Raw genomic sequence first — 25,384 nt, forward strand, 5'->3', positions numbered from 1 at the left:
CAGTTTGATTCCATGTCTTTAAAGACTGGTTCTAGCTTGAGAAAGTTGGTGGTGTGATCTGAGCATAGGATGAGAAGCTCGTACTATATGTAGAACGGAGATTTATTTGGACTGATAATCCCAGACCTAAGCATTTAAAATTTTTCTACAGCTGCACTAATTCATCTGTTTTACCTTATGCTGTTGGTAGAGCAGTTTTTGCACCCAGTCCTCTTGACTATACTGAAAAGCTACTTTGCATAAATGATCCAACTGAGGTGTTATGATATTGACTATCACTGTGGCTTTGGGAAAATCTTTTGCTCCATCTCCCATATGAAAAATGGGGGCTAATACTGATCTTATATCAGAGGAATGTTGAAGGCTAACTAGTGTTTAAGCAAACGGAAAAAGTAAAGAGCTATGAAAGAGGAGGTGTTTAATATTAATGTTACGTCTTCCTGGCGTAGAAGATCTGGGCGTTAAAATGTTATCCTCACTACCTTTGACATTGCCCCAGGGCTGTGTGTTTGTACTGCTAGCACTTGATACTAGGAACTGCACTGAATGAGATGTAGGCTCCCTTTTCCTAGACATCCCTTTTCCCTGCAGTGTCTGAGGCTGCTGAAAGTTAAGAGCAGGAATTCCACGTGGCATCTCCTGTAGTGAAATGCATTGCCAGCTATCGGATGGCTCCCCATCTCTATCTGCAGCAAATACCTATGTGGTTAGAGGCCTTAATTCTCTAGGGCTGACAAACCAGGAAGTTTCACCAACCTTAAATTCCTCCTTTTTTGGGAGGGAGGTGGAAAAACTTGAAACTGCTTGGATAAATTCACAACGATTGACGCTATTTAGTATTTGTTGGTCATTTTGTTTGTTTTTGGTTTCTCTCCTTGCAGCATTGAAAAGTTCTGTGCTGAAGGGATCCCTCTGCTGGGCATACTGGTGCAGTCTAGGTATCTGAGAACAGTAGTCCATGTACTGGATAAAGTTTTACCCTTGTTCTATCCCTGCCAGTATTACCTTCTGAAGAATGAACAGTAAGTATGATCTTTATTTAACTGTAGTGCCAAGGCAGAGCGATTTTTGCATGTGGCAACAGTTGGCTAGAAACATAATTGGCATATTTGCCAAGTTGTTTTTTTACGATTGTGATCAGAATCTGCTGTGGCAGAAACACCCACTACATGTGCTATCACCGTGTGTGCAGACATCCTGCTGAGACCAGATGTGTAGCTTGTAGCACAGTTCTCCAGTCTCTGGACAGCCTGACATGTTCTGTCTGTGGATAGGCTAGGTAGAGGAGCAGGCAACACTCTGGGTGTTACGCGATTAATGCTGTTACTGCTAAGTGTGTTAAAGTTCCAGTTAGAATCTCCATAGGGCATGGCCCAAAGGCCTATTAACATAATACCCTGTCATGACTAATTGCTATGTTACTAGACCAGGCTGCATAACCTTCTATCCAAAATCAGTCCCCTTCCAAGTCCTCATTGCTATCATGCTGAAACGTGATCTGTTCCAGGACTGACTGGTCAGTACTTAGAGCCTCATGGGGCAGACAAGGGTAGTTTTCAGTCTCTTTCAAAGAGTACTTCAGAGAATGCTTTCCTCTGCAGGGTAACTTCTGCAGAGAAATCCTGAAATATAAACAGGTCCGTCCACCAGTGTCCCAGGTGCCTTTCTCCTGATTACTGATCTATGTCAGTTCTTGTCAGACACCTCCAGATGTTCTTCAAGACTAATGTGCACTGATACCATCCGAACTGTCTGAGGAGCACAGTCAGGTTTTCTTAACAGGCTGGTCCTTCTCTGCCCTACTGCCTTTCCAGGTTGTGATACCATACTGTGCTTTCTTGATTTGAGCTTTTCTCCTGTTCTTCCTATTTTCTCTTGCACAAGTCTGGAAGTGTCACGCACTCCTGTGCTTATATAGCACTGCAGAGTGTATTACAAACTCTGCCTATAGAACCTGTAATGTAGAGGGTGGCAGTCCACTGGCCCACTGTGCAACACACGGCAATGTGGAATTTTGGCTAACAACAGTTGGGCAAGTGTGTCTCATAAGTAGTATCATAATCCCTGCAGAGCAGACTGGACCTCAGTTTTTTAAGATCTCATCTGAGACCTGTCTACACAAACTGATGCAACTTGCCTTCCTAAATATCACTTGCCTTGCTTTGTCCCACACACCTCTTCATGCCTTGTTCCATGTTGGTGCCTGTTCCTGGAATTCCTTCCGTCTTATCACACACCAGTCAACTTCCCTTTCATAGTTCAGCTGTCTCTTGAAAACACACAATTTCTACCAAATGTTTCAGTGATGATCTAGTATCAGAGGGGTGGCCTTGTTAGTCTGGATCTGTAAAAAGCAAGAGTGTCCTGAGGCACCTTATAGACTAACAGTGTTGATCTAGAGTCGGCAGTCCAAACATCTTTGAAAAAGAAATTGCATTGATCTGAGATTATACAATTTGAGAGGCTGTCACATCTGAAATGTCTGAATTAGACTGAGGCAGCTCATATGTGACTTCTGTGCATTTCTGATGCAGTGAGGGTTATAAATTGGTCCCATGCCATTTACAACATGTTGATGTGTCAGATGAGACTGTAAAAGCCTGCCTCCTGTCTGCTCTTTGCTGATATTTATAAAAAGCACATTGAGATCTTTAGAGTAGGATGTGTCTGGTCAGAATTTTCCTTCCTTACAAGTTCTGTGTAGTGGCTCAGACCTTTGGCTCCTGATGCTGCCATATTTCAGCTGTGGGTTGTTTAGGAAGGGTTGAGACTAAAATCGTGGTATAAACTCAAGACGATGCTTCAGATGTTCACATACTGATTTTTAAAAATGCAAATTTATTTATCATGGTTTGGTTTTAAGTCTAATCATTGTCACCTTTGGTATTATGGCACTTAAATCCCTCAGAACAAACCGACCCAGCCCTTTATGTATGATGTAGGAGAAATCTTAGAATGGAATGAATTTCATTTGTGATTATTATGGTCTCTAGGTTTTTATCTTACATTCAGCTGTTCCTTCACCTGGATAGTGGAGTTCCACAAAGCGTGACTCAGCAGGTTACGCACAAAGTGACGCAACACTTGACAGGAGCAAGCTATGGAGAAAATGTGGAGCTTCTCAACAGCATGATCCAGGTCAGAAAAAGAAGTGTGAATGGACTGTACATCTAATGGCTAGAGGGAGATGGGTCTGCAGTGCTCCAGTGTTAATTCTTTTTTTCTTAGTGTTGCAGCTCTTGATTGTTAAAAAGAGAGAGAATGCTCACCAGTGTTGTTTAGAATGTGGTACGAAGCATAATTTGCACACTGACATTAGGGTTGGGTAGAGCAGGAATTAAGAGGTGTATCTTGCTACTGTTAGGGTGTGTAAGTTTTCCTTTCTGATTGCTGGTTTGTGATCAGTATTTGGAAAATGGTGCTGGTCTAGAAAGAATCGGCACTAGTCTGCCAAAGTATCTGTAGCCCTATCAGGTCATGAAGTTTAGACCCCAACGGAGTTAAATGGAAGAAAATACCTGGCTTAGAAAAGACGATAAACTGATACCCATGATGACGTCGAGAGTTCTGCCTTGCAGGAAGAGCAGAATGAACACTACAGGGTCGGCATTGCCAGGCTGAGAGCCTGCAGGGTTTCAAATGTGTGGCCTCAGTGACTATTTCTTCTCCTGCAGTTAGAAGCCTTAGAAATGGTCTCTTCTCCAGCAGTGTTTGTAAGCTTCATGGACCCCCTGCTTCAACATCTCTTTATCCTGAGAACTTCTGTAGTCAGGGATAAAGAACAAAAATAGCAAACCCTTTACAGTGACATCACTTGTGTCCTTCTGCAAATAAACGGATCTCATTAGAGCCCTTGATGCTGTCACAAAAATCAACCAATGGAAATTAAACAATTGTTCAGTTAAGTTTTGTGCTTTCGTAATTCAGGCTGTATGCTGTTTGTTAACTCCACCCTTTAACTTGGCAGACCCACATTTTCATAAGCTGTCAGCCTGATGGAGCGTGGCCAGCTGCAGTGTTGGAGTTCTGGGTGCAAGTTCTCACTGCTCAACAGTTGTGGCACAGAGAGAGAGCAACGCTCTACCTGCTGGATCATCTATGCAAAGCAGCTTTTCAGTATAGTCAAGAGGACTGTGTGCAAAAACTGCTCTACCAACAGCATAAGGTAAAACAGATGAATTAGTACAGCTGTAAAAAAATTCTGAAGGCTTAGATCTGGGATTATCAATTCCACACAAATCTCTGTTCTATATATGGTATGAGCCATTTATTTGAAAAGTAACAGGGATGTCGGTAAATTGAGCTTTGGCTAATTGGGTGGTACTGTGGTACTACTGAGTGAATTGGAATGGGGGCATCACTGGCATTAAGACAAATAGGGAATTTTGAAGTATGGAATATGGGTAAAGTGAGTTTTACTGTGTCTTTAAATTATGGTTTCTGACTTATTAATACTGTGTTTGTACTGTTCTCAGTGCTTTACATGGTACAACAATATACAGGCCCAGCCCTAAAAGACATAAGACAGGATGCATTGTTCTTGCTTTTGGATATTCCAAACTAGGATGATTTCATTATATTCATTATTTGGCCTCCTGTGACCCTCTTGGAAAAAATGAGATTTTTAGCTGGCATTTCAGTGATGGCTTTGTGAAGCAGGATTGGGAGTTGGTTGCACGCATAAGGGGCAGGCTGGAGAAAGGCACAGAGACAATTCCATAGCTAAGTAAATTCCCCATCACTCTCTCACATTCATTCTTTGTTTTATGCAAACTTCCCATGTAGAATGCCTTAGGTTATCACTGTGACAAAGGTCTGCTCTCTTCACTGGTCAGCTGGCTTGTGGCAGGAAATGTGACCCCTTCTTTCATCGAGGGCAATGCAAATTCCACGCAGGTAGGCAGTTATGTGACTCAAAAGTGCTCTGTTTTTCCCATGACACCTGTTTGAGTGTTGTCTTCTACTCTTGTGATTCCTTGTTTTCCTTATTGCAAAAGGTCTCTTGGGATGAAATAAAATTCTAATCTAGTCTGAGAGAGCACTGCAGGCTTATCAGACTGGAGATGTCGCAGGCCTTTGAACTGATGTTTTTGGGCGTGAGGAAGTCGGCAATTTAAATCCTAAATCTGTACCCAAGAACTCATTTAACATGACTGTCAGTACTACATAATGTGTATCCTCCCCAGATAATCCCTTGTAGGCTTCAGTGTGAGAGACTGGGCTGCCATGTCTGACAAATGTTCTAAATTCTGGTCACCTTCCTCTCTGCCTGCAACATGTAACAAGCCCCTAAGCAGAGATCTTTTTTGCATGTGTTGTGTGGGAGCGGAGTTCCTATGATAAAATATATGGGTTGGTTATTTTATCTGGAGTTCTCTGAATGGATAATGGTAACTACAGATCTTACCCCTTCGTCAGCTAAGATTCTTCTGGTTCTAATAGGTCAGCAGTGAAATAGAAAGTTTGGTTGCATATACATGGGGAATAGGGTATCTGTTCATAAAACTTCCTGGCTCCATGTGATGATGCTTTCAAAACTTCATGATAAGGATCTATAAAAATTATTTAGAAAACAGGATTTCCTCTGTAGTCAAGATTTTCTATACACTGTGTCTTACAGGTTTGGTTTTCATGGATGGTTCTGAATATGGAGTCCATATTTGAAGAAGATTCCCAACTTCGCAGAGTTGTGGAGGGTGAATTGGTCATCAACGCTTTAACTCCTGATCAGGCTCTGAAGGCAAGAGAACAGTTACCCTTTCATACATGGAAAATTGAGTCGTCTTTTGAGCCATTCCTGGCAATTTTGCTTGCACAGACACCAGTGTATCTCTATAAGACCTTATTTGCTTGGTTTACAGGGAAATAAAAGGGTTTAAAGGATTTTCCATCCTCTTTTTTTAGTTTAACATTTTAAAACCAGCATGCCAAAGGCCTGATTGTTTAATACATTATTATTTTTAATGTTTTTTATAGTAACTCTTCTATCTGTATATGAAATACTTACAGAGCATATTTACTATGGCATCTGAGCACCTCTCAATCTTCAGTGTATTTATTTCACAAGGGTGCTGTGAGGATAGAGCAATGCTATTATCCTCTTGGTACAAATAGGGAAACTGAGGCATTAAAGCAACTAAATGATTTACCCAAGCTCACACAGGGAGTCTGGCGAATCAGGGAATTGAACTCATGTCTGTGGAGTTCCAGGCTAGTGCCCTAATCACTGGACCCTCCTTCCTTCAACTATTGCAGCGTAAATGTAATTTTTTACCGAGCGAGCCTTAAACCATTGGTCATAAACATTGACCTGGATTAAAAAAAGCTTATTGCTAATATGAAACTGATACAGGTGTTCTTATGTTTGTAGAATTCAGGGCTTGGTGGACGCACCTGTATCATTTTGCTTGGTCTTCATCTCATCTATCTTTGGGAAAGCTGATGCAATTTCTTTTTAGTGAACAAGTTAGCTTTCCATTCAGTACTGCTGCACTGTACTAGCTGTCCTTACGTTTGCAAAACACTATTGAAAGTGCTCAGCACTTGTTACATTAATTAGTACTCTGTTGGTTTCTTGGACCTCACAAAATATATACGGTCTGCTGCTGTCTACAGGATGGCATGGGGATGTATGCTCACATACAGAAATATCAAACTTGTTCTGTGGAGAAGATCAGCTTACACTTTGAATTAAATCCTATGTCCCTTTTGTGGCCTTTGGTCTGCAGCAGTTCTGTTGTTGCCAGCGGTATGTTTGCATGAAGGTCGAAGGTATAATATGACCCTCTAATAGCAAACCAAGTGGACCGGATTGGGCCTATAGCTGAGAGTGTGGCACCTTGGCCTTAACATTACTGCAGAAGCGTGACTGTTTCATGGGTTACTGCTATGTAATAGCTGTAGGTTATTCACAGTTTCCCAAACCATCCTTGCTCTGCTAATCAAAATTAAAGATGTAGGAATAAATTAGAACCTAGTCTGATGTAGGGAACTGCCATGGAAATAGGCCTCCTAGAACACTTGTTGAAAAAAGTTCTCCACTTCTTTTGCAGAAAGCCCAGGCCCAGCTGAAGCTGCCTATTGTACCTTCTCTCCAGAGACTAATCATCTACCGTTGGGCTCATCAGGCCCTTGTTACCCCTGCAGATCACCCCCTTCTGCCCCTCATCTGGCAAAAATTTTTCCTCCTTTACCTTCACCGACCAGGGCCGCAGTATGGGTGAGTTTATTGTTCGTTAAAGGTTCTAAAATAATTAGTGGCAGGCATTTGTGTTTCAAGTATAAATGAGATTACCAAGTACCCCTTTTCCATGGTGCCAAGAGCTCAGCTGAGAGCAGTATTTAGTGTCCGTCGTCTCCATGATGCAAAAACCAGTTTATGATGCAGAGATGTTGATTTGACATTAACAACAAGACTTTTGTTTTGAAGGTTACCTGTAGATGGCTGTATTGGAAGAAGATTTTTCCAGAGTCCAGCTCAGGTTAACCTATTAAGTGCAATGAAGCAACGCTTGACAGAGGTAGCAGACTTCCACCATGCAGCTAGTAAAGCGCTTAGAGTAGAGAGTGCTGCAGATGGCAGTGAAGGCTTGTCCCAAAAGGGGAGCTGCTCACCAGATTACCTGACTTCACCAGAACTGCATAAAGAACTTGTCAGGTAAAGAAAGCCCGTCCCATTTCAGTCATGGTTGACACAGCTAATTTCGCTATAGCATTTGCTGAGATCCTACTGTTACTATGTACCATACACATTCTTCATCGAGTGATTTGCTCCGTTCAACTTAGGTGTGTGTGCTCGCCGCATGTACCAGTGCCGGAAGTTTTTCCCTCAGCAGTATCTGTAGGGGACTGGCTCTGGCGCCGCCTGGAGTGGTGTGCATATGCCACGGCATATAGGGCACCTCCACCCTCAGTTCCTCTTTGCCACCAGTGATGGTGCATGGAACTGGTACTGCTTTGGCTAGAGCTGTTGCTTTTCGTTCGTTCAAACTCATTTGCCTCTTGCAAATTTTATTGAATATATTTCCCTCTAGTTTAGTTCAACCGATTTGTTAAGTTAGAGACTTAGTAGGTCCCTAAAGGGACTTTGCCTCGGGATGGGGCATGCCCCGGTCCTCAGGCTTTAAACCCCATGATCGCTGTAAAAGGCCAAGCCCATTAGCAAGCCACATAATACAGTAACTCCTCACTTCAGGTCGTCCCGGTTAATGTTGTTTTGTTGTTACCTTGCTGATCAGTTAGAGATCATGCTCTTTTAAAGTTGCGCAATGCTCCCTTATAATGTTTGGCAGCTACGTGCTTTGTCCACTGCTTGCAGAAAGAGCAGCCCGTTGGAGCTAGTTGGTGGGGGCTTGGAACCAGGGTGGACCGGCAGCCCCGCTATCAGCTCCCTGCTCTCCTAAGTTCCCTGTGCGGCAGCCGCCCAGCAGGCTATCGATTGCCAGCAGTTCAGCTGTCCCTCCAGCCCACCGCCATGTGCCGTTCCCACCCTCTGCCTTGGAGCTGCTCCCGGGAGCCTCCTGCTTGCTGTGCCGGGGGGAAAGAAGGGTGCTAATGTCAGGGTGTCCTTCTCCCCTGTGCTCCTGCCCCCCGCTTACCCTGTCTCCACAGAGCAGCGGGGAGACACCACAGGTTCTCAGGATGGAGGGCTCTTGCTGGGAGCTCAGCCGAGGGCTAGTTCATCATTTAGCAGTAAGGCATTCCCTGGGAAATATCCCACCCTCTGACTCCTCCACCTCAACCAAGCGTCACAACTATCATTGCTGTGTACAGTATTAAATTGTTTGGTTAAAACTTATTTTGTGTGTGTGTGTGTGTGTGTGTGTGTGTGTGTGTGTGTGTGAGTCTGTCTGTCTGTCTGTCTATAGTCTTATTTTGTCTGGCAAAAAAAATTTCCTTGAAACCTAACCCCCCTATTTACATTAATTCTTATGGGAAATTGAATTCCCTTAACATCATTTCACTTAAAGTAGCATTTTTCAGGAACATAACTACAACATTAAGCAAGGAGTTACTGTAGTTTATGGTGCTTGGGCGAATGTCACATTAGTGATAAGTGCAAAATCTGCAAGTCCTTTAAGCCCAGGACAAAGAGGAGCATGACATTTGTTTGAAGGTGCTCCTGATGGAGTCTGCCCTTACCCCAGTGTTGGAGCAGCACTCTGATTCGGCGCTGAGCACCATGACCTCAATGCACAGCACCCCCCGGGTACCGTCTACGAGCTGGCACCGGTCTCCTTCCGTGGCTCTAGCCAAGAAGCCCAAGAAGATGGGGCGAAGGAGGTCTCCAGCTTCCCACAAGGGAAAGCACAAGTCTAGCGGCGGAGGTCCTCATCAGCTCCAGGTGCTGTCCATGCCAGAGGTCCTGCAAGCAGCGCAAGACATTATGTCCCTCCTGGTGCCTCCCACTACGGCCCCTGCAGGGTCCTGGTCCTGGGGTAAACCTGCACTGGCATCATCGTAGTCTCCACCTTTCCAGCAGCGCTCCCCATGGCAGGGCACATTCCGCCAATGATCGCCCTCTTGCAGCCGACACGCTTCTGACCGTGATAGGCAGAAGCTTCTTAGCCCCATCCAGTCTCTGGAGCTTGGACAAGGGCAGAGAGGCTCAAGGTGCAGCTCACTGGTAACCAGGCGCAGACCTCTGGAGGCATGCGCCCCCCAGCAGGAGTTTTGGAGTTGACGTCTGAAATCTCTGCGGCACTGGTACTGCTCCAGGGACAGGTCGAGGGACCAACGATACTGTTATCTGGACTGTCGCCAATCCCCCAGGCGGCATCACCGCGTGCAGCTTCATCTTCACAATGCCAGGCCCCCTCTTATTCCCGGTCCCGCTCCATATCCCGGTCTCGCTCATTAAGTGTGAGGCGTAGATCACCAGCTCAGGGCCATTGCAGATCTGCCCAAAGCTGCCGGTCGCCGAGAGCCCGATCCAGATACTCGTCGAGGTCAGCCATATCCAACTCTGAGAGGAGCGACTGGAACCAATCAGGTCAGAGCCACTCAACAGCCCCATCCTGCTGATGCACGACCTCCCTTTTGATGGGCATGCCTTGTTCGCAGAAGAGACAGACATTAAACTCCATGGCCTGAAAGATTCCTGCATGACCATAAAAACGCTGGACCTGTACGTCCCTGGCCCTGCCCACAAGTGGTTTAAGCCGCAGCAGTCTTGGAGCTAGGGGAACCACCCTCACTAGGAGCCTCACCACAGAAGATCCAGTGACTGCAAGAGGTGCCCTGGCCATCAGCCCCGATCTACATCCTAGTTCCGCTCGACCCACAGTAAGCAGATGGGCAAGCTCCCATTCTGAGGGTACGCCCGAGCGTGACCTACCGGACTGTTCCCCGGATCCTTCCTCCCCTCTGTTTGCCAACTGCCTTTCTTCCTTCCTCCCTGCGTGGGTGTCTATAACATCGGACTGGTGGGTCCTTAATACGATGGTGCAGGGTTACACCCTTCAGTTACTTTCTACCCTGTTTCCCCCCCCCCCATTCCCGTCCTCCTTCAGGGACCCCTCTAATCCTTGAAAATTAACTCTCCAAAGCTCTTTCCTCCTGCTATCCCATACTTCAATCTAGGCTGACAGACTATGTTCCACACTGGAATATAACAGGGCCATTGAGCCGGGCTCTGATGTAACCCGCCAGTCGGTTTGTATCCCTCTTTGTCTTAAATGTGTAAAGGATATTAGTTGGTTACATCCCCCAGTTACTGAGCCTGGTTCTTTAGCTCAAGTTGAAAAGACTCATTCTTTTTAGCTCCAGAGGTTCCCATTTCAGTCGTTAGTCTTGATCAGAACAGTGGTCTTCACGAGCTGCTGTGAACACACTGTGTGTGTGTGTGTGTGTGTGTGTGTGTGTGTGTGTGTGTGTTGGTTCATGTGCCATTAAGGAAGAAAATACACACACTGTAGACATCTAACTTTTTTTCTTTCCCTCTCTCCCCATGTTTTTCTCTTTTAGGCTTTTTAATGTGTTTGTTCTGTGGCTGGAGGAAGAGAGCTTTCAGAAAGGAGATACATACATTCCATCTTTACCGAAGCAATATGATGTGTACAGACTTGCTAATATCATGCAAAATCAGCAGGTGAAACAGAGACTTCAGTATCACTGACAGAACAGGACTGGGTTGATTTGTGATCCAAAATTCAGTTCACTGGTTAAGAGACACTTAGTAACTTCTTAAATTGTGGTGCACCTTATGCTCTTCTAGTCTGCAGCATAGTCCATTCTGCAAGCTGAGGCTTTCCAGCACGAGTGGACTTTTTCTTACACTCCTGACCCAAACAGCCTCCCTCCGTATGTGGGCCAGAGCTCAGGCCCAGAGTTCTTGCATGCTACAACAGGAACATAGCTCTTATTCTGCACCTACTTATGCTTTTTCAAATGGCCTTGAGGGCAGTCCAGAACTGGATTTTAAACAGTAAATAAAACACTTGAGCCTCAGACCTGCTTTCACTGAAATATTATGTATTATTTTGTGATCAAGCAAAAATGAGCCAGAGGGATGCTTACATTATTTTGTACTCTGTGCATGTGAAACCTTGCGTTCGCCTATTTGTTGAGGGCTCTTTGATCAGGCAAACCCTTGAAAGTTATTCCTTGTAGCTGGAGTTGTGTGTTCCCCCCACCCCCGTTCCTTTTGGGTATGGATAAAGTCTGGGAAATACAGCCCTTTTTTACCTGATTTCAGTAGCTTATGCCCTTGATACTTAAGGAACTGCAGCTTCCTCTCCATTTCTTGCAAGCAGTTGTTTGTTTGAGTTGTGCTTGCCCTACTGTCTTGGGGTTCAGTTTGAACTGGGCTTGGAATGGAGCCCTTTAAGCTCAGGGAACTCATTTATAGAAGTTCCTCCCAGAGCCTATCTGTTAGATTCCTTCCATGATAGTCATGAGTGCCTAGATAGGTTTATCTCTAGCTGCTGCTTTGCTTCAACTTTTTTCTTTTGGGAGCTCAGTTTTTCTGGGAAAAGTTTTTCTTTAAAGTATTGGGCTTGGTTTCTGCTCAGTGATTGTACAGTGTCCCTGGTACTGTATGTGGAGATGGGTGCACTGTATATTGTACGTTGTCAGCTGTGCAAAGTGCCCTGTAGTAATTTGAGCTTTCTCTCATGCCATAGGATTTGTGGATGGAATATGTCAATATTGAACGCATACAGCATGAATTTCAGGAAGCTCTAAATCTTTGGCTCCAAGTCAAACTTGAATCCCATGCAACCCCTAGCACTTTATCAGTGCAGACAGATTTCACTAACCCTTTGTCAGGTAAGCCACAAACACGACATTGTTCAAGCTATTGCAGAAGCAACGAGTGTACATTTAGGACTGTTGTGAAAAAAGCTCATTTTAGCAGTAGGCTGCTTTGGGAACACGGTGTTTATCATAACCAGTGGGTTAATGAAGTTCATATATTCTGTTGATCTGTTTCCTTATTTCCTCGTGCGGGTATTGCTGTAACCCCTCAGACAGAGACCAACACCTACAAAATCTCCACCAAGCATTCTTAAAACTACAATACCCGCATGAGGAAATAAGGAAACAGATCAACAGAGCCAGACGTGTACCCAGAAGCCTCCTACTGCAAGACAAACCCAAGAAAGAAACCAACAGGACTCCACTGGCCATCACATACAGTCCCCAGCTAAAACCTCTCCAATGCATCGTCAGGGATCTACAACCCATCCTGGACAATGATCCCACACTTTCACAGGCCTTGGGTGGCAGGCCAGTCCTTGCCCACAGGCAACCTGCCAACCTGAAACATATTCTCACCAGTAACTGCACACCGCACCGTAGTAACTCTAGCTCAGGAACCAATCCATGCAACAAACCTCGATGCCAACTCTGCCCACACATCTACACCAGCGACACCATCACAGGACCTAACCAGATGAGCCACACCATCACCGGTTCATTCACTTGCACCTCCACCAATATAATATACGCTATCATATGCCAGCAATGCCCCTCTGCTATGTACATCGGCCAAACTGGACAGTCGCTACGGAAAAGGATAAATGGACACAAATCAGATATTAGGAATGGCAATATACAAAAACCTGTAGGAGAACACTTCAACCTCCCTGGCCACACTATAGCAGACCTTAAGGTGGCCATCCTGCAGCAAAAAAACTTCAGGACCAGACTTCAAAGAAAAACTGCTGAGCTTCAGTTCATCTGCAAATTTGACACCCATCAGCTCAGGATTAAACAAAGACTGTGAATGGCTTGCCAATTACAAAACCAATTTCTCCTCCCTTGGTTTTCACACCTCAACTGCTAGAACAGGGCCTCATCCTCCCTGATTGAACTACCTCATTATCTCTAGCTTGCCTGCATATATATATATATATACCTGCCCCTGGAAATTTCCACTACATGCATCTGACGAAGTGGGTATTCACCCACGAAAGCTCATGCTCCAAAACGTCTGTTAGTCTATAAGGTGCCACAGGATTCTTTGCTGTTTTTTCCCTAGTTATGAGAAGTCATGTGAGACTGTATCAAAAGCCTTACTAAAGTCATGATATACCACATCTACCGCTTCCTCCCATCCACAAGGCTTGTTACCCAATTAAAGAAAGCCATTAGGTTGGTTTGACATGATTTGTTCTTGAAAATCCATTCTGACTTTTACTTATCACCTTATTATCTTCTAGGTGTTCGCAATTTGCTTAATTATTTGGTTCATTATCTTTCCAGGTACTGACATTAAGTTGATTGGTCTGTAATTCCCCAGTGTTCTGTGAATCTATGGTTCTATGTGCCAGACACGATAGTGTACTAGTCTTTTGAAGTGTCCCTACTCCAAAGTAGGTGTTGCATCTGTCACAATGGGCTCATGGTAAAGGTGGCTGAATACCTTCCCTGGAAAGCTGGATTCTATCCCTGCCTGTGCCAAGAGCTCCTGTGTGATGCTACTCAGGTCATTTAAATCAGACTTCTTGCAGGTAGCCAATAATTGTATGTCTTTGTTTTCTGGGGGTCTTACTTGAGACCTTGGGGTCTGATTTGCACAAGTGTGAGCAATCTGAGCTGAACCTGAAGCCAAAGGGAGTTGTGCTCTAAAAGTGTCAAGTACTATATATTACTAAGTACTCTGAAAAATCAGAGCACGGGTGTCTCAAATTGGGCATCCAAAATTAGTGGACACTTTTGATCTTAATCTCTCGACCTCAGTTCCCTATTGGTAAAATGGGGATAAAAAATACCCCCTCATCTCAGTGTTGTGATAATAAAGACATTAATGTTTGACAGGTGCTCCTATACTGTAGTAATGAGCACCATAGAAAAGCCCTTCAGGAAACTACTCTGTTTTTAAAGCAGGGTTTGAATAGTGTGCAGTAAAAAAGGACTGAAGCCGCACACTGAACAATGAGGGGGGAAAACAATATTTAATTGAGCATCATCCATTTTGTGCAGTGAATGAGGCAGAGGTCTTAGGGAGAAAATAGTATGTGGTCATATAATTAAAGACTATATCATAATGCATACACATCATGCACACAAGGAGGCTGAGTTATTAGTTAAGAAAAAGAAGTGAGAGTTAGAGAGGTTAAAGCAACTAAAATACATTAACAGGTGAGTCCAAGTTTGTAAGTCCAAAAATGATAGGAGAGATGTAGTAATCTGCTAGTTTTGTAAATGTCTTTTCAGGGTCACCCAGGGTAAATCTCTGTCAGCTTGTTCAGTATTCCATCCTGCTGGAATCCAGAACAGTTCGGAGATTCATGATCATTCCCCTGGATCTTTTCTTATAGCTGTTTTCTCCAGAAAACAATCTGGCCAGTGTCTCCATCACAGCTTGGGCTTTTCCTTGTTGACTAAATGCAGACTGGGTCTGTGGATTTCCCATTGCTGAACACAATGACCCATACTTTGAAGTTAGTGTGCTTCTTCATTTACAGTTCCAAGGCTCCAGTCCTGTTTGATGAATAGTCCAGTTAGAGATATACACAATGCATTTAGTTATAGCAGTCCAAACAATCTTTCATTAGTTTTCATGAAATTTACACATCAACCATCTCCTCATCTTGGCATTAATACATAATTTTGATCTAGGGTTAACTAAGTACAAGGATATACATAATGTCAGACAATAGCAACCAACACATAAATTTGGTGTAAATGTAATTACCAGGGTATATGCCATGTAAATGTAATATGATAATTTTCCCCTTAGTTCTAACAAGTGAATTGGCTTATGCCTGCTAGCCCACTTACATTTCTTTGCTATTCACACACAAGTGAATTGGCCCACAGCTTTGATTTGAGCTGGTCTGTCAGCGTCACAACCAGTAGTAATCAAATTATTTATATGGTCAGATTATATCCTACATGTTTTTCTTTGAGTGACAAGAAATGCCCCTCCTTTCCTTTCTAGCCAAGGAGAGAATACTGAGTAATTTGAAGAAGTATGAAGCACCCAAACCCCCTCTTCCCCTTCAACCAGTGAAACCTCCTGTGCCTGTTGTTTCCTCTGCCAGTCTAGTAAGTCAGAAGGAAGCAACACAGCTTGTGCGCATGGATCTTAACAACTTGCAGCAACATGCCAAGTAAGATTTAGCTATGTTTTTTCTGCTCTGCTGGTATGCTCAGATGACTTCTGAAGCAGCCTTCTTGTCTGTATCGTTAACATGATTAGAAATAACGGAATTTGATTCACTGTTACTGACCTATTTTGTGTTTTTCTTGTAGATTGCATCATTTAATTGATGATTTAACAAATTTAGGACCAGAACTAACCACTAGGATTTACTCTGTTCCCTGGAAAAGAGTGGAACATTCACCTCATTCTAATTAAGATATAACCTAGTCCTACTCTAGATTGTTATAGTTAGTAATTAGTTAACTAATCCTTTTACACAGGTCATCCTGCTGTGGCCATTTCTTGCAATAGAGCCGGCAAAAGGAAAATCTGGCCTCAAGTGATGGTACTTCATACGTTGTTTTTATACAGACTATTCTGTCACCATTCTTATAGCAAAATGCAGCTGAAGAACTTAGTTTTAAAAAAACTGATAAATGAATAGTTTAAAAAAATTACCTTTTTTAGCCATTAAGAAAAAATCTTGACTTGATCACGTTCATAAGGTGCAAGCAGAATAAATAAATATACTTATTGCACTAATAGAGCGAGTTTCACAAAGTTGAAAACAATTAAGCCAGATCAGCTGAGAAGAATAATTTAATCAGAAAAATATGAATAGTAATTGTGAAATCATTTAAGAACACTTTACTAGACAACCAAAAAGCCACAATCTTACAACTGAGGAAGGAGGCCATATTGGGTAAAAAAAAAAAACAAAAAACAACCCACAGCCCCAAAACAAAAAACTTGGTTTAAAGGGGAAGTGAAAGCAAATATTTAAAAAAGAAAGAAAGAAAGAGGAGAAATTGGAGGTTGATAGTAATGAATATAAAGTTAGTAGTTGTAGACAATTATATGGGAAGCAAAAAACTACAAAGAGAACTATGACAAAGGACCACAAAAAGAATTCTCTGGCTAGCAGAGTTAAGTTTAATAGGAAGGAATGTTTAAAATTTATTAGGAACAAAGAATCCTGGCAATGGTATTGGTCCATTAATAAATGGAAATAGTAGAATTATCAATAATAATGAAGAAAAGGCAAAAGTGTTCACTAAATATTTCTATTCTGTATTTGGGGAAAAAAACAGATGCAGTCTGATCATATGGTGATAACACTTGTTCATTTCACTAGTATCCCTGGAGGATGTTAAACAGAAGCTACTAAAGTTAGACATTTTAAAATCAGCAGGTCCAGATAATTTGCATCCAGTAATTTTAAGGGAACTGGCTGGACCTTTATGTTGATTTTCAATAAGTCTTAGAGCAGCAAGGAAGTTCCAGAAGGTTGTGACCATTTTAAAAAAAGGACAAACACAACGGCTAGGGTAGTTATAGTCCTGTCAGTCTGACATCGATCCTGGGCAGGATAATGGAGCAGCTGATATGCGACTTTATTAATCAAAAACAAAATTGCTAATCCACATGGGTTTATGGACACTGGATCCTGTCTAATAAACTTGGACTTCTCGAAGGCATTTGACTTTGTACTGCATGACATTTTAATTTAAAATAATTAGAATGATATAAAATTACAAGACACACATTAAATTGTATTTCTAAATGGGGAATCATCCTCAAGCAGATGTGTTTCTGGTGGGGTCCCCTGGGGATTGGTTCTTGGCCCTACGCTATTTAACATTTTTATCAATGACCTAGAAGAAAATATAAAATCATCACTGATAGTTTGCAGAGAGCACAGAAATTGGGGAATTGGTAAATAATGAAGACAACAAGTCACTGGCACAGAGCTATCTGGATCACTTGGTTAAGTGGGTGCAGACAAACAATTATAGAATCATAGAACTGGAAGGGACCTCGAGAGATCATCTAGTCCAGTCCCCTGCACTCAAGGGAAGACTAAATATTTTCTAGACCATCCCTGACAGGTGTTTGTCTAACCTGCTCTTAAAAATCCTCAATGATAGAGATTCCACAACCTCGCTAGGCAATTTATTCCAGTGCTTAACCACCCTGACAGTAAGTTTTTCCTAATGTCCAACCTAAACTGCCCTTGCTGCAATTCAACCTCATTGCTTCTTGTCCCATCCTCAGAGGCTAAGAACAATAATTTTTCTCCCTCCTTGTAACAACCTTTTATGTACTTGAAAACTGTTATCATGTCCCCTCTCAGTCTTTTCTTTTCCAAACTGAACAAACCCCATTTTTTCAATCTTCCCTCCTAGGTCATGTTTTAATCATTTATGTTGCTCTTCTCTGGACTGTCTCCAGTTTGTCCACATCTGTCCTGAAATGTGGTGCCCAGAACTGGACACAATACTCCAGTTAAGGCCTAATCCATATGTGTTCTGGTATGGCTAAATGTAAATGTGTACATTTGGGAACAACAGAATGTAGGCCATATTTGCAGGAGAATGGGACTGTATCCTGGAAAGCAGTGACTCTGGAAAATTTTTGGATGTTGTGGTAGATAATTAGCTGAATATGATCTTCCGGTGTGACACTGTGGCCAATGGAGCTAATGCAATCCTGAGATGCATAAAGAGGGGAATCTCGAATAGGAGTAGAGTGGTTATTTTACCTTTGTTTTTGGCACTGGTGTGATGGTTGATGGAATATGGTTTCCTGTTTTGGAGCCTATAATTCAAGAAAGATGTTGATAAATTGGAGGGGATTCAGAGAAGAGCCATGAGAATGATTAAAGGATTAGAAAACATGCCACAGTGGTAGACTCAAAGAGTTTAATCTATTTAACTTAATAAAGAGAAAATTAAAGGTGATTTGATTAGTCTGTATAGGGAATAAATATTTAATAATGGGCTCTTCAATCTAGCAAACAAAGATATAACATTTTCCCAATGGCTGGAAGTTGGAGTTAGACAAATTCAGACTGGAAGTTAGATTTTGAAGTGAGAGTAAATAACCATTAGCACAATTTACCAAGGCCGTGGTGGATTCTCCCTCACTGACCATTTTTAAACCGAGATTGGTGTTTTTCAAAAAGATCTGCCCTAGGAATTATTTTGGGCGAAGTTCTATGGCCTGGGTTATGCAGTAGGTCTGCCTAGATGATCACAATGGTCCCTTCTGTCACTGGAGTCTCTAAACCCTTTCAAAGAGTTGGCATGATAATTGAGAAGAGATGCATCAAACTGCTTGAAATACAGAACAAATCCTGAAAGAGTTTTTTTTTTTTTTTTTTTTTAGCAATAACTCTCAGTGGGCTTCGGTGTGTTAACTGAACCATCCAGCCTTTCTATTTAAAGGCTATTTATATCTAGTTACAATATGTGGCCTAATTAATTTCCTGCTTGATTGTCCCAGGCTCTTTTTTCAGGTGCTATCTTTGAGTAGTTTCTGATCCTCCCGGTGAAGTTACTTCCCCATTGTTATGAATTGCTGCTTGTGAAATGTACATCTGTTTTTATTCATTCTGTTTTTCATTTATTAAACTTCTGTACTGCCTGAAGTTTGAATTATTTTCTATCTAGAACTATAGTTAACAACCTGTTTCCTTGTAAAACCCGTAATCCTGCAGTCTTGGTAATTCTTGCTATTAAAGTGTCCAGTGCCCAGCTCTGTGCTAAAGGTTTTGTCTTGTCTATATTTCGCAGAACTGCGGCTCGCCGGGAGACCCAGCAGGTTGCGCTTGACAGTGAAATATTGGACACCATGCCCAAACTCTATATCAACAGGGAAGAACAGATTACCCTTGAGCTGAAGTGTCCGGGTACTTCAAATAAAAGCTGTCAGGGAGCAGCTCTTGTGACGGTCCAGGTTAGAAATCTAATTTCACAACCCCTAGCTCAGCGGTCCCCAAACCTTTGAGGGTTGCGCCTCCCCCAGAGCCAATGGGGCCGCAGCTTGGGGCAGAGGGATGAAGACAGGCAAAGAGGCTGAGGCTGCGGGGGGGAGCTAGGGCTGAGAGTGGGGCTGAGGGCGGAGCTAGGGCCAAGGCTGGGGGCGGAGCTAGAGCCGAGGCTTGGGGGGTGGAGTCTCAGCTGGTCTGCGATCTGCACCTGCAGTGAGGTGCGGCTCCGCTTCTGGCTTTGCCCCCAGCCTTGGCCCTGGGCTGGGAACGGAGCCGCGGCCAGTAGCAAGGCTGGGAGCTGATGTGGGGCCATCAGTGGAGCCATGCCAAGGCTGGGGATGGGGCCAGTGCAGAGCTGGAGGCGAGGAGGTCCCCACCGTACCTCTCTGGGTGTTCCTCCGAACCCCCATAGTGGGGCACTCCCCACACTTTGGGGACCTCGCTCTAGGTCCATGCTTTTAGATCATTGAATTTGTATACTGAAACCACCAAGTTGAGAGTTCTTGTGCTTGGGGTAGTGCAGGATGTGCACTGTTGTACAGCTGTTGCATTTCACTCTAGAGGTGGATGCATTTCCTCAACTAAAGAAATGGTCCCTATGTAAAGTTTATATTTAATCTTATTAAATTATTTTGGTGAAAGACACTCGGCAAATATGTTTGTTGATGGGAATAACGGAACCAAAATGGGATGCTTATAGAATACCTCACTGGTTGTGTAGACTGAGTTTTAGTCTATCTACTTGTTTAGGTCAGTGGTTCTCAAACTTTCGCACTGGTGACCCCTTTCACACAGCAAGCCTCTGAGTACCACCCCCCATATAAATTAAAAACACTTTTAAAAAATATTTAACACTATTCTAATTGCTGGAGGTGAATCGGAGTTTGGGGTGGAGGCTGACAGCTCGTGACCCACCCCCATGTAATAACCTTGTAACCCCCTCCGAGGGTTCCCGACCCCCAGTTTGAGAACCCCTGGTTTAAGTTTTATCCATTTGGTTATATGTATTTAAAAATACTAAATAGAGGAGCATAAATTTTGTTACTATGTGATCATTAACTATGAAAATGATCAAGATGTGTGTGCTTACGCAGTACATTCCACAGGATCGAGACATGCTCTGTGCCCAAAATCAGGAAATCCTCTCTCTTCAGGACCTTGCTGTTGGGTTCCAGTTTCTTTTCATTTTTGTTGTGAGAGGAGGGAGAATTTTAGAAAAACTTGTCTCGTAAAGGTTCTCAAATTATAGTTAACTGGCTCTATCTCCCTTAGTTTGAAGGGAAGCATAAAAATGAAGCAATAAGCCAGCAGCTTCACACTCTGCGTAAAGAAGTAAAACTGCTACAAGCAGAAGCCACAAAGCCGCCTTTTCTGAGCATTGTGGAAGCAGCTGTGCATGTGGAAAACTTTATAACGTAAGTGACGCAATTGCTGCTATATATGGTAGTGTTTTACAATGAGAATTTGACTTTCTGTACAGCCAAGAGAAAAGGCAAAATCTATTTTCATGTTTTTGTAATGCCCACCGGTATGAGTCATGGGTAGGATTTGAACCCTCAAACTTACTGATTCATAACACAGACCTCTACCACACGAACAAAAGGCGTAACTCTGTCTTTCGACAACAATAGTAGTCTCTTCTTATCCAGGCTATCTTATCTCATAGTGTTTTGCATGTTACACTTTTATTTATTGTACTCTGCACTAGTATAATGATTGCTTTCGAACTCATTTGCAGAAGCAAATGACAACATTTTCTTTGTGCAGTGACATCATATCCTAAATATCAGGCCACAGCAAAAATTTACAGCATTTAGATCCACCATAAACTGAAAATAGGTGTTTATAATGTCAATGTTTATGGACTTTCCCCAATGCACTCAATAGTTCCTTGATGGTCAGAGCTACGATTCAGAGTTTGCCAAGGTGTAACTGATTGGAACTCGGTAAACAATTCTGTTGATGGTTCACAAAAATAGATTCCCAGGCCAGAGGGGACCGTTGTATTCATCTTGTCTGACCTCCTCTATAACACATGCCATAGAACTTTCCCAAAATAATTCCTAGAGCAGATCCTTTAGAAAAAGATCCAGTCTTGATTTAAAAATGGCCAGTGATGGAGAATCTACCATGACCATGGCTAAATTTGTTTCAGGGGGTAATCACTCTCGCTGTTTAAAAATTGACACCTTATTTCTGGTCTGAACTTGTCTGGCTTCAAGTTCCAACTTTTGGCTTGTATTATAGAACTGGAAGGGACCTCGAAAGGTCATCTAGTCCAGTTCCCTGCACTCGTGGCAGGACTAATTATCTGGACCATCCCTGACAGGTGTTTGTCTAACCCACTCTTTAAAATCTCCAGCGATAGAGATTCCACAACCTCCCTAGGCAATTTATTCCAGTGCTTAACCACCCTGACAGTGAAGTTTTTCCTAATGTCCAACCTAAACTGCCCTTGCTGCAATTTAAGCCCATTGCTTCTTGTCCTATCCTCAGAGGTTAAGAAAAACAATTTTTCTTCCTCTTCCTTGTAGTGACCTTTTTACATACTTGAAAACTGTTATCGTGTCCCCTTTCGGTCTTCTCTTTTCCAGACTAAACAAACCCAATTTTTAAAATTTTCCCTCCTAGGTCATGTTTTCTAGACCTTTAATCATTTTAGTTGCTCTTCTCTGGACTCTCTCCAGTTTGTCCACATCCTTCCAGAAATGTGATGTCCAGAACTGGACATAATACTTCAGTTCAGGCCTAATCAGCCTGGAGTTGGGTGGAAGAATTATCTCTCATGTCTTGTTCACAACACTTCTGCTAATACATCTCAGAATGATGTTTGCTTTTTTTGCAACAGCGTTACACTGTTGACTCATATTTAGCTTTTGGTCCACTATGACCCCCAGATCCCTTTCTGCAATACTCCTTCCTAGGCAGTCATTTTCCATTTTGTACATGTGCATTATACACATTTTTTATTCTACTTTTCTCTGCTAGATTGAAGAGCCTATTATCAAATGTATTCCCCATATAAGTACTTGAAGCCTGTGATGAAATCACCTCTTACGCTTCTCTTCGTTAAGCTAAATAGATAGATGCAAGGAGCTCAATCACTTTAAGGCATATTTTCTAATCCTTTAATCATTCTTGTGCCTCTTCTCTGAACCCTTTTCAATTTACCAACATCCTTCTTGAATTGTGGACACCAGAACTGGATGCAGTATTCCAGCAGTAACCACACCAGTGTCTAATATGGAGGTACAGTAATATCACCTCTCTATACTTTATGCTAGTTCTTCATGGCTAATGAGTAAAATGCAGTAAAATCTTTTGAAAATAAAGTGACTGTATCTGACTCTGATTACAAAGGTCAAGATCTAAGGCGCTGCTTTTACATACGGAGCCATTTTTCAAGAACCACTCTTAAAAAATCCCACCAAACCAAAAAGTTATATTACCAGCCCTGGTAATGTGGATTTTGTTATGGGTGATAATTTGTATATAGACTAGTAGTTTTATATGCATTCTTTTGCAGAGCCTTAATAAATATCTACAAGAGGCAGCCTACGTCTAGAATTCAGAAAGTTGGAATTAGCTTGTTCTTTGCAGTAATAGATTTTGTGTGTGATGAAACTCAGCGCCATCCACCCACAAGACAGTTCTTTACCTCCTGCATCGAGATCCTCGGCCAAGTAAGTTTATTTTGTATACGCTCTAATTCTGCGTGCTCCACAATTTTTTAATCCCATCCGCCTACTAATATCTGAGGTCTAAAATAAATCCACAAATGTCTGGGAATTCATAGCTTAAGTATGCCACTCATTCTCCTACCACTGCATTGCATAATACCTCAGCAGTGTCACACACAAGCAGCATGAAGATTGTTCTGAGATGCTTGCTATAGATACTGCAGGCTCAATGTGAAAAGAAATTGATTGAGTTTAATAGTTAAGAAGTCTGGATCTTCAGTTTGCCCTTTGAATTCCAGGTAGCTGCACTACTTACAAGAGTATTTTAGCATTTTGGTTCATTGATTGACTATTTGTTGTTTCCATGGACTTGTCCAGTCATCCGTGCCTTTGTCACCTTCAGATTAAACTGTTGCAGTATACTTGATGTAGAACAGGGATCTCAAGCTCAAATGACCACGAGGGCCATGAAGACTAGTACATTGGCCTGAGGGCTGAATCATTGACACCCCCACCCCTCTCCACCCCTTTCCTGCCCCCATTTCAACCCCTTCCCCAAAGTCCCCACCCCAACTCTGCCTCTTCCCTACCCCTATTCCAACCCTTCCTCAAATCCCTGCCTCTTCACCTCTTCTCTGCCTCCTCCCTTGAATGCGCAGCTCCCCGCTCATGCCTCTGCCCTCCTTGAAAGCTGTAAGCGCTGCCAAACAGCTGTTTGGCGGCAGAAAGTGCCTGGAGGTAGGCAGAGGGGTGGGGACATGGTGCACTGGGGACAGGGGTGGCTGTGGGGGAGGGAAGCTTGGCAGCTGCAGGAAATGACTCAGAAGGGCGCGGGGAGCTTGCTGGCCGCAGCAAATAACTCTGCGGGCTGCATGTTTGAGACCCCTGATGTAGAACACCGGTCAGGAGATGCTGATGTAAAACACGTTTCCTACTGCTTGGTAGTGTTAACTATAGGAAGCCTATTATGCCAGTGCTCCAGAGAAGCCATTAGCAATTCGTGGTGTTTATGTTGATTTATTAAACCTCATATCGTTTCGGTTCTAGGTACCACTTTCCCTATGCGCCACTGCCTCATTTGAGATCAGCTGAAGAGTTCTTGTTTACTGTCCCTACATTTCAAATGTATAGTGACAGGAGGAAGGGCTCTTGAATCAGGAATTAATTTCTCTCATTAGCCCATCTGAGCCAGAATTTCTGACTTCTAGAACCATGGTGTAACACTTTCTTGGACACTTGGGCTTTTGCTAAAGGCAGCGGTGGAACATACTTATTTTACGAATGGATTTTAGAGGAGGGTGTTTCTGTTACGCTTGTTTATTTGTATTATTGGGAGCCTAGATCATGGACCAGGATCCTACTGGCTAGGTTCAGGAGAAACACAGAACAAAAAAGACAGTCCCAGCCCCAAAGAGCTCAGTTCAGTTTATATTGCGTTTTAAGAGTACTTTTTATGTGCTGCCAGAGACAGACCTGATGAGATGTATTTAAAAAGATACGCACTGGATTATCTGTTTTTGAGAGAATTGTAATCCAACTGAATTCTCCACCTCCAGAAAAGCCTGCTGGAAAGAATGAAACTGCATTCTTCAGGAATTCTTTAATGACACTGACTCTCTTTTAAGGTATTTATCAGCGGGACCAAATCTGAATGCAGATTAGTCCTCCAAACCATCCTACAGAATCGAAGACTCTGTAATTTGCTCTCTCCCTACTTCACTCCAGTTGCCTCACCTGATGAATTTGTCAATTTGTATGAAAAAGTTGTGGCGTTTCTCAGTGATGACAACAGTGATGTTGTTTTCACGTTGCTGACGAAGGTAACATGCTCTGAATGCTCATAATCTAGTGTTATATGGGTTGCGTCTCAGGACTGTTTTCCAAAAGAATATGAATTCATACTAAGAGAGAAAAATACATTCCTGATTTTTTTTTTTATTATTTTTTTTTAAGTAGCAGTGATGAATTACTCGTTAGGAGTATATTGCTAGTACAGCCCTGCTCTTATTGTGGCTAAGTTGAAGCAGGGCTGGAGGTGAACACTATATAAGAGACTATAAAGATATCATTTCCCATCAAGGGCAGCAGCAGTACACGCTTTCCAGTGCTTCCCTTTCAGCAAGTTTTACTTCAGAGCTGGGTTCAAAGGAAGGTTTGGGGTGCTTGGCTCATTCCATCCTTGATGCCTCTGAAGAGGCAACCACAAGGGAGCCAATCAATCCCATTGTGAGGGCAGTATTGGAGACACAGACACATGTCCACTGGGAACCTGACTGAATGCCCCAACACACTTCATGGAGGCAGCCGAGCAACCACTGGGTAATGATTACGTTCAGTCACTAT

At 42.9% G+C, this 25,384-nt stretch overlaps 1 protein-coding gene across 6 annotated transcripts in view; it reads left to right on the forward strand.

Moving 5' to 3' along the window:
* The window catches only part of EPG5 (ectopic P-granules autophagy protein 5 homolog), an 80,836-nt gene that overhangs the window by 30,542 nt on the left and 24,910 nt on the right, over positions 1-25,384 (forward strand). For all 6 annotated transcript variants that reach the window (XR_004001056.1, XR_004001057.1, XM_030567846.1 and 3 more), the window contains exons 17-30: positions 882-1,022; positions 2,994-3,138; positions 3,968-4,165; positions 4,786-4,896; positions 5,621-5,740; positions 7,053-7,219; positions 7,430-7,657; positions 10,966-11,089; positions 12,123-12,267; positions 15,386-15,557; positions 19,165-19,327; positions 20,634-20,776; positions 22,888-23,044; positions 24,667-24,861. Coding sequence is in view for 4 of the 6 variants with exons in the window: in XM_030567846.1 (XP_030423706.1) it covers positions 882-1,022; positions 2,994-3,138; positions 3,968-4,165; positions 4,786-4,896; positions 5,621-5,740; positions 7,053-7,219; positions 7,430-7,657; positions 10,966-11,089; positions 12,123-12,267; positions 15,386-15,557; positions 19,165-19,327; positions 20,634-20,776; positions 22,888-23,044; positions 24,667-24,861 (2,209 nt within the window). In the remaining 2 variants the exon portion in view is untranslated. The remainder of the gene's footprint in view (positions 1-881; positions 1,023-2,993; positions 3,139-3,967; positions 4,166-4,785; positions 4,897-5,620; positions 5,741-7,052; positions 7,220-7,429; positions 7,658-10,965; positions 11,090-12,122; positions 12,268-15,385; positions 15,558-19,164; positions 19,328-20,633; positions 20,777-22,887; positions 23,045-24,666; positions 24,862-25,384) is intronic.

This window comes from Gopherus evgoodei, chromosome 6 (genome assembly GCF_007399415.2).
Source record: "Gopherus evgoodei ecotype Sinaloan lineage chromosome 6, rGopEvg1_v1.p, whole genome shotgun sequence".
NCBI lineage: Eukaryota > Metazoa > Chordata > Testudines > Testudinidae > Gopherus > Gopherus evgoodei.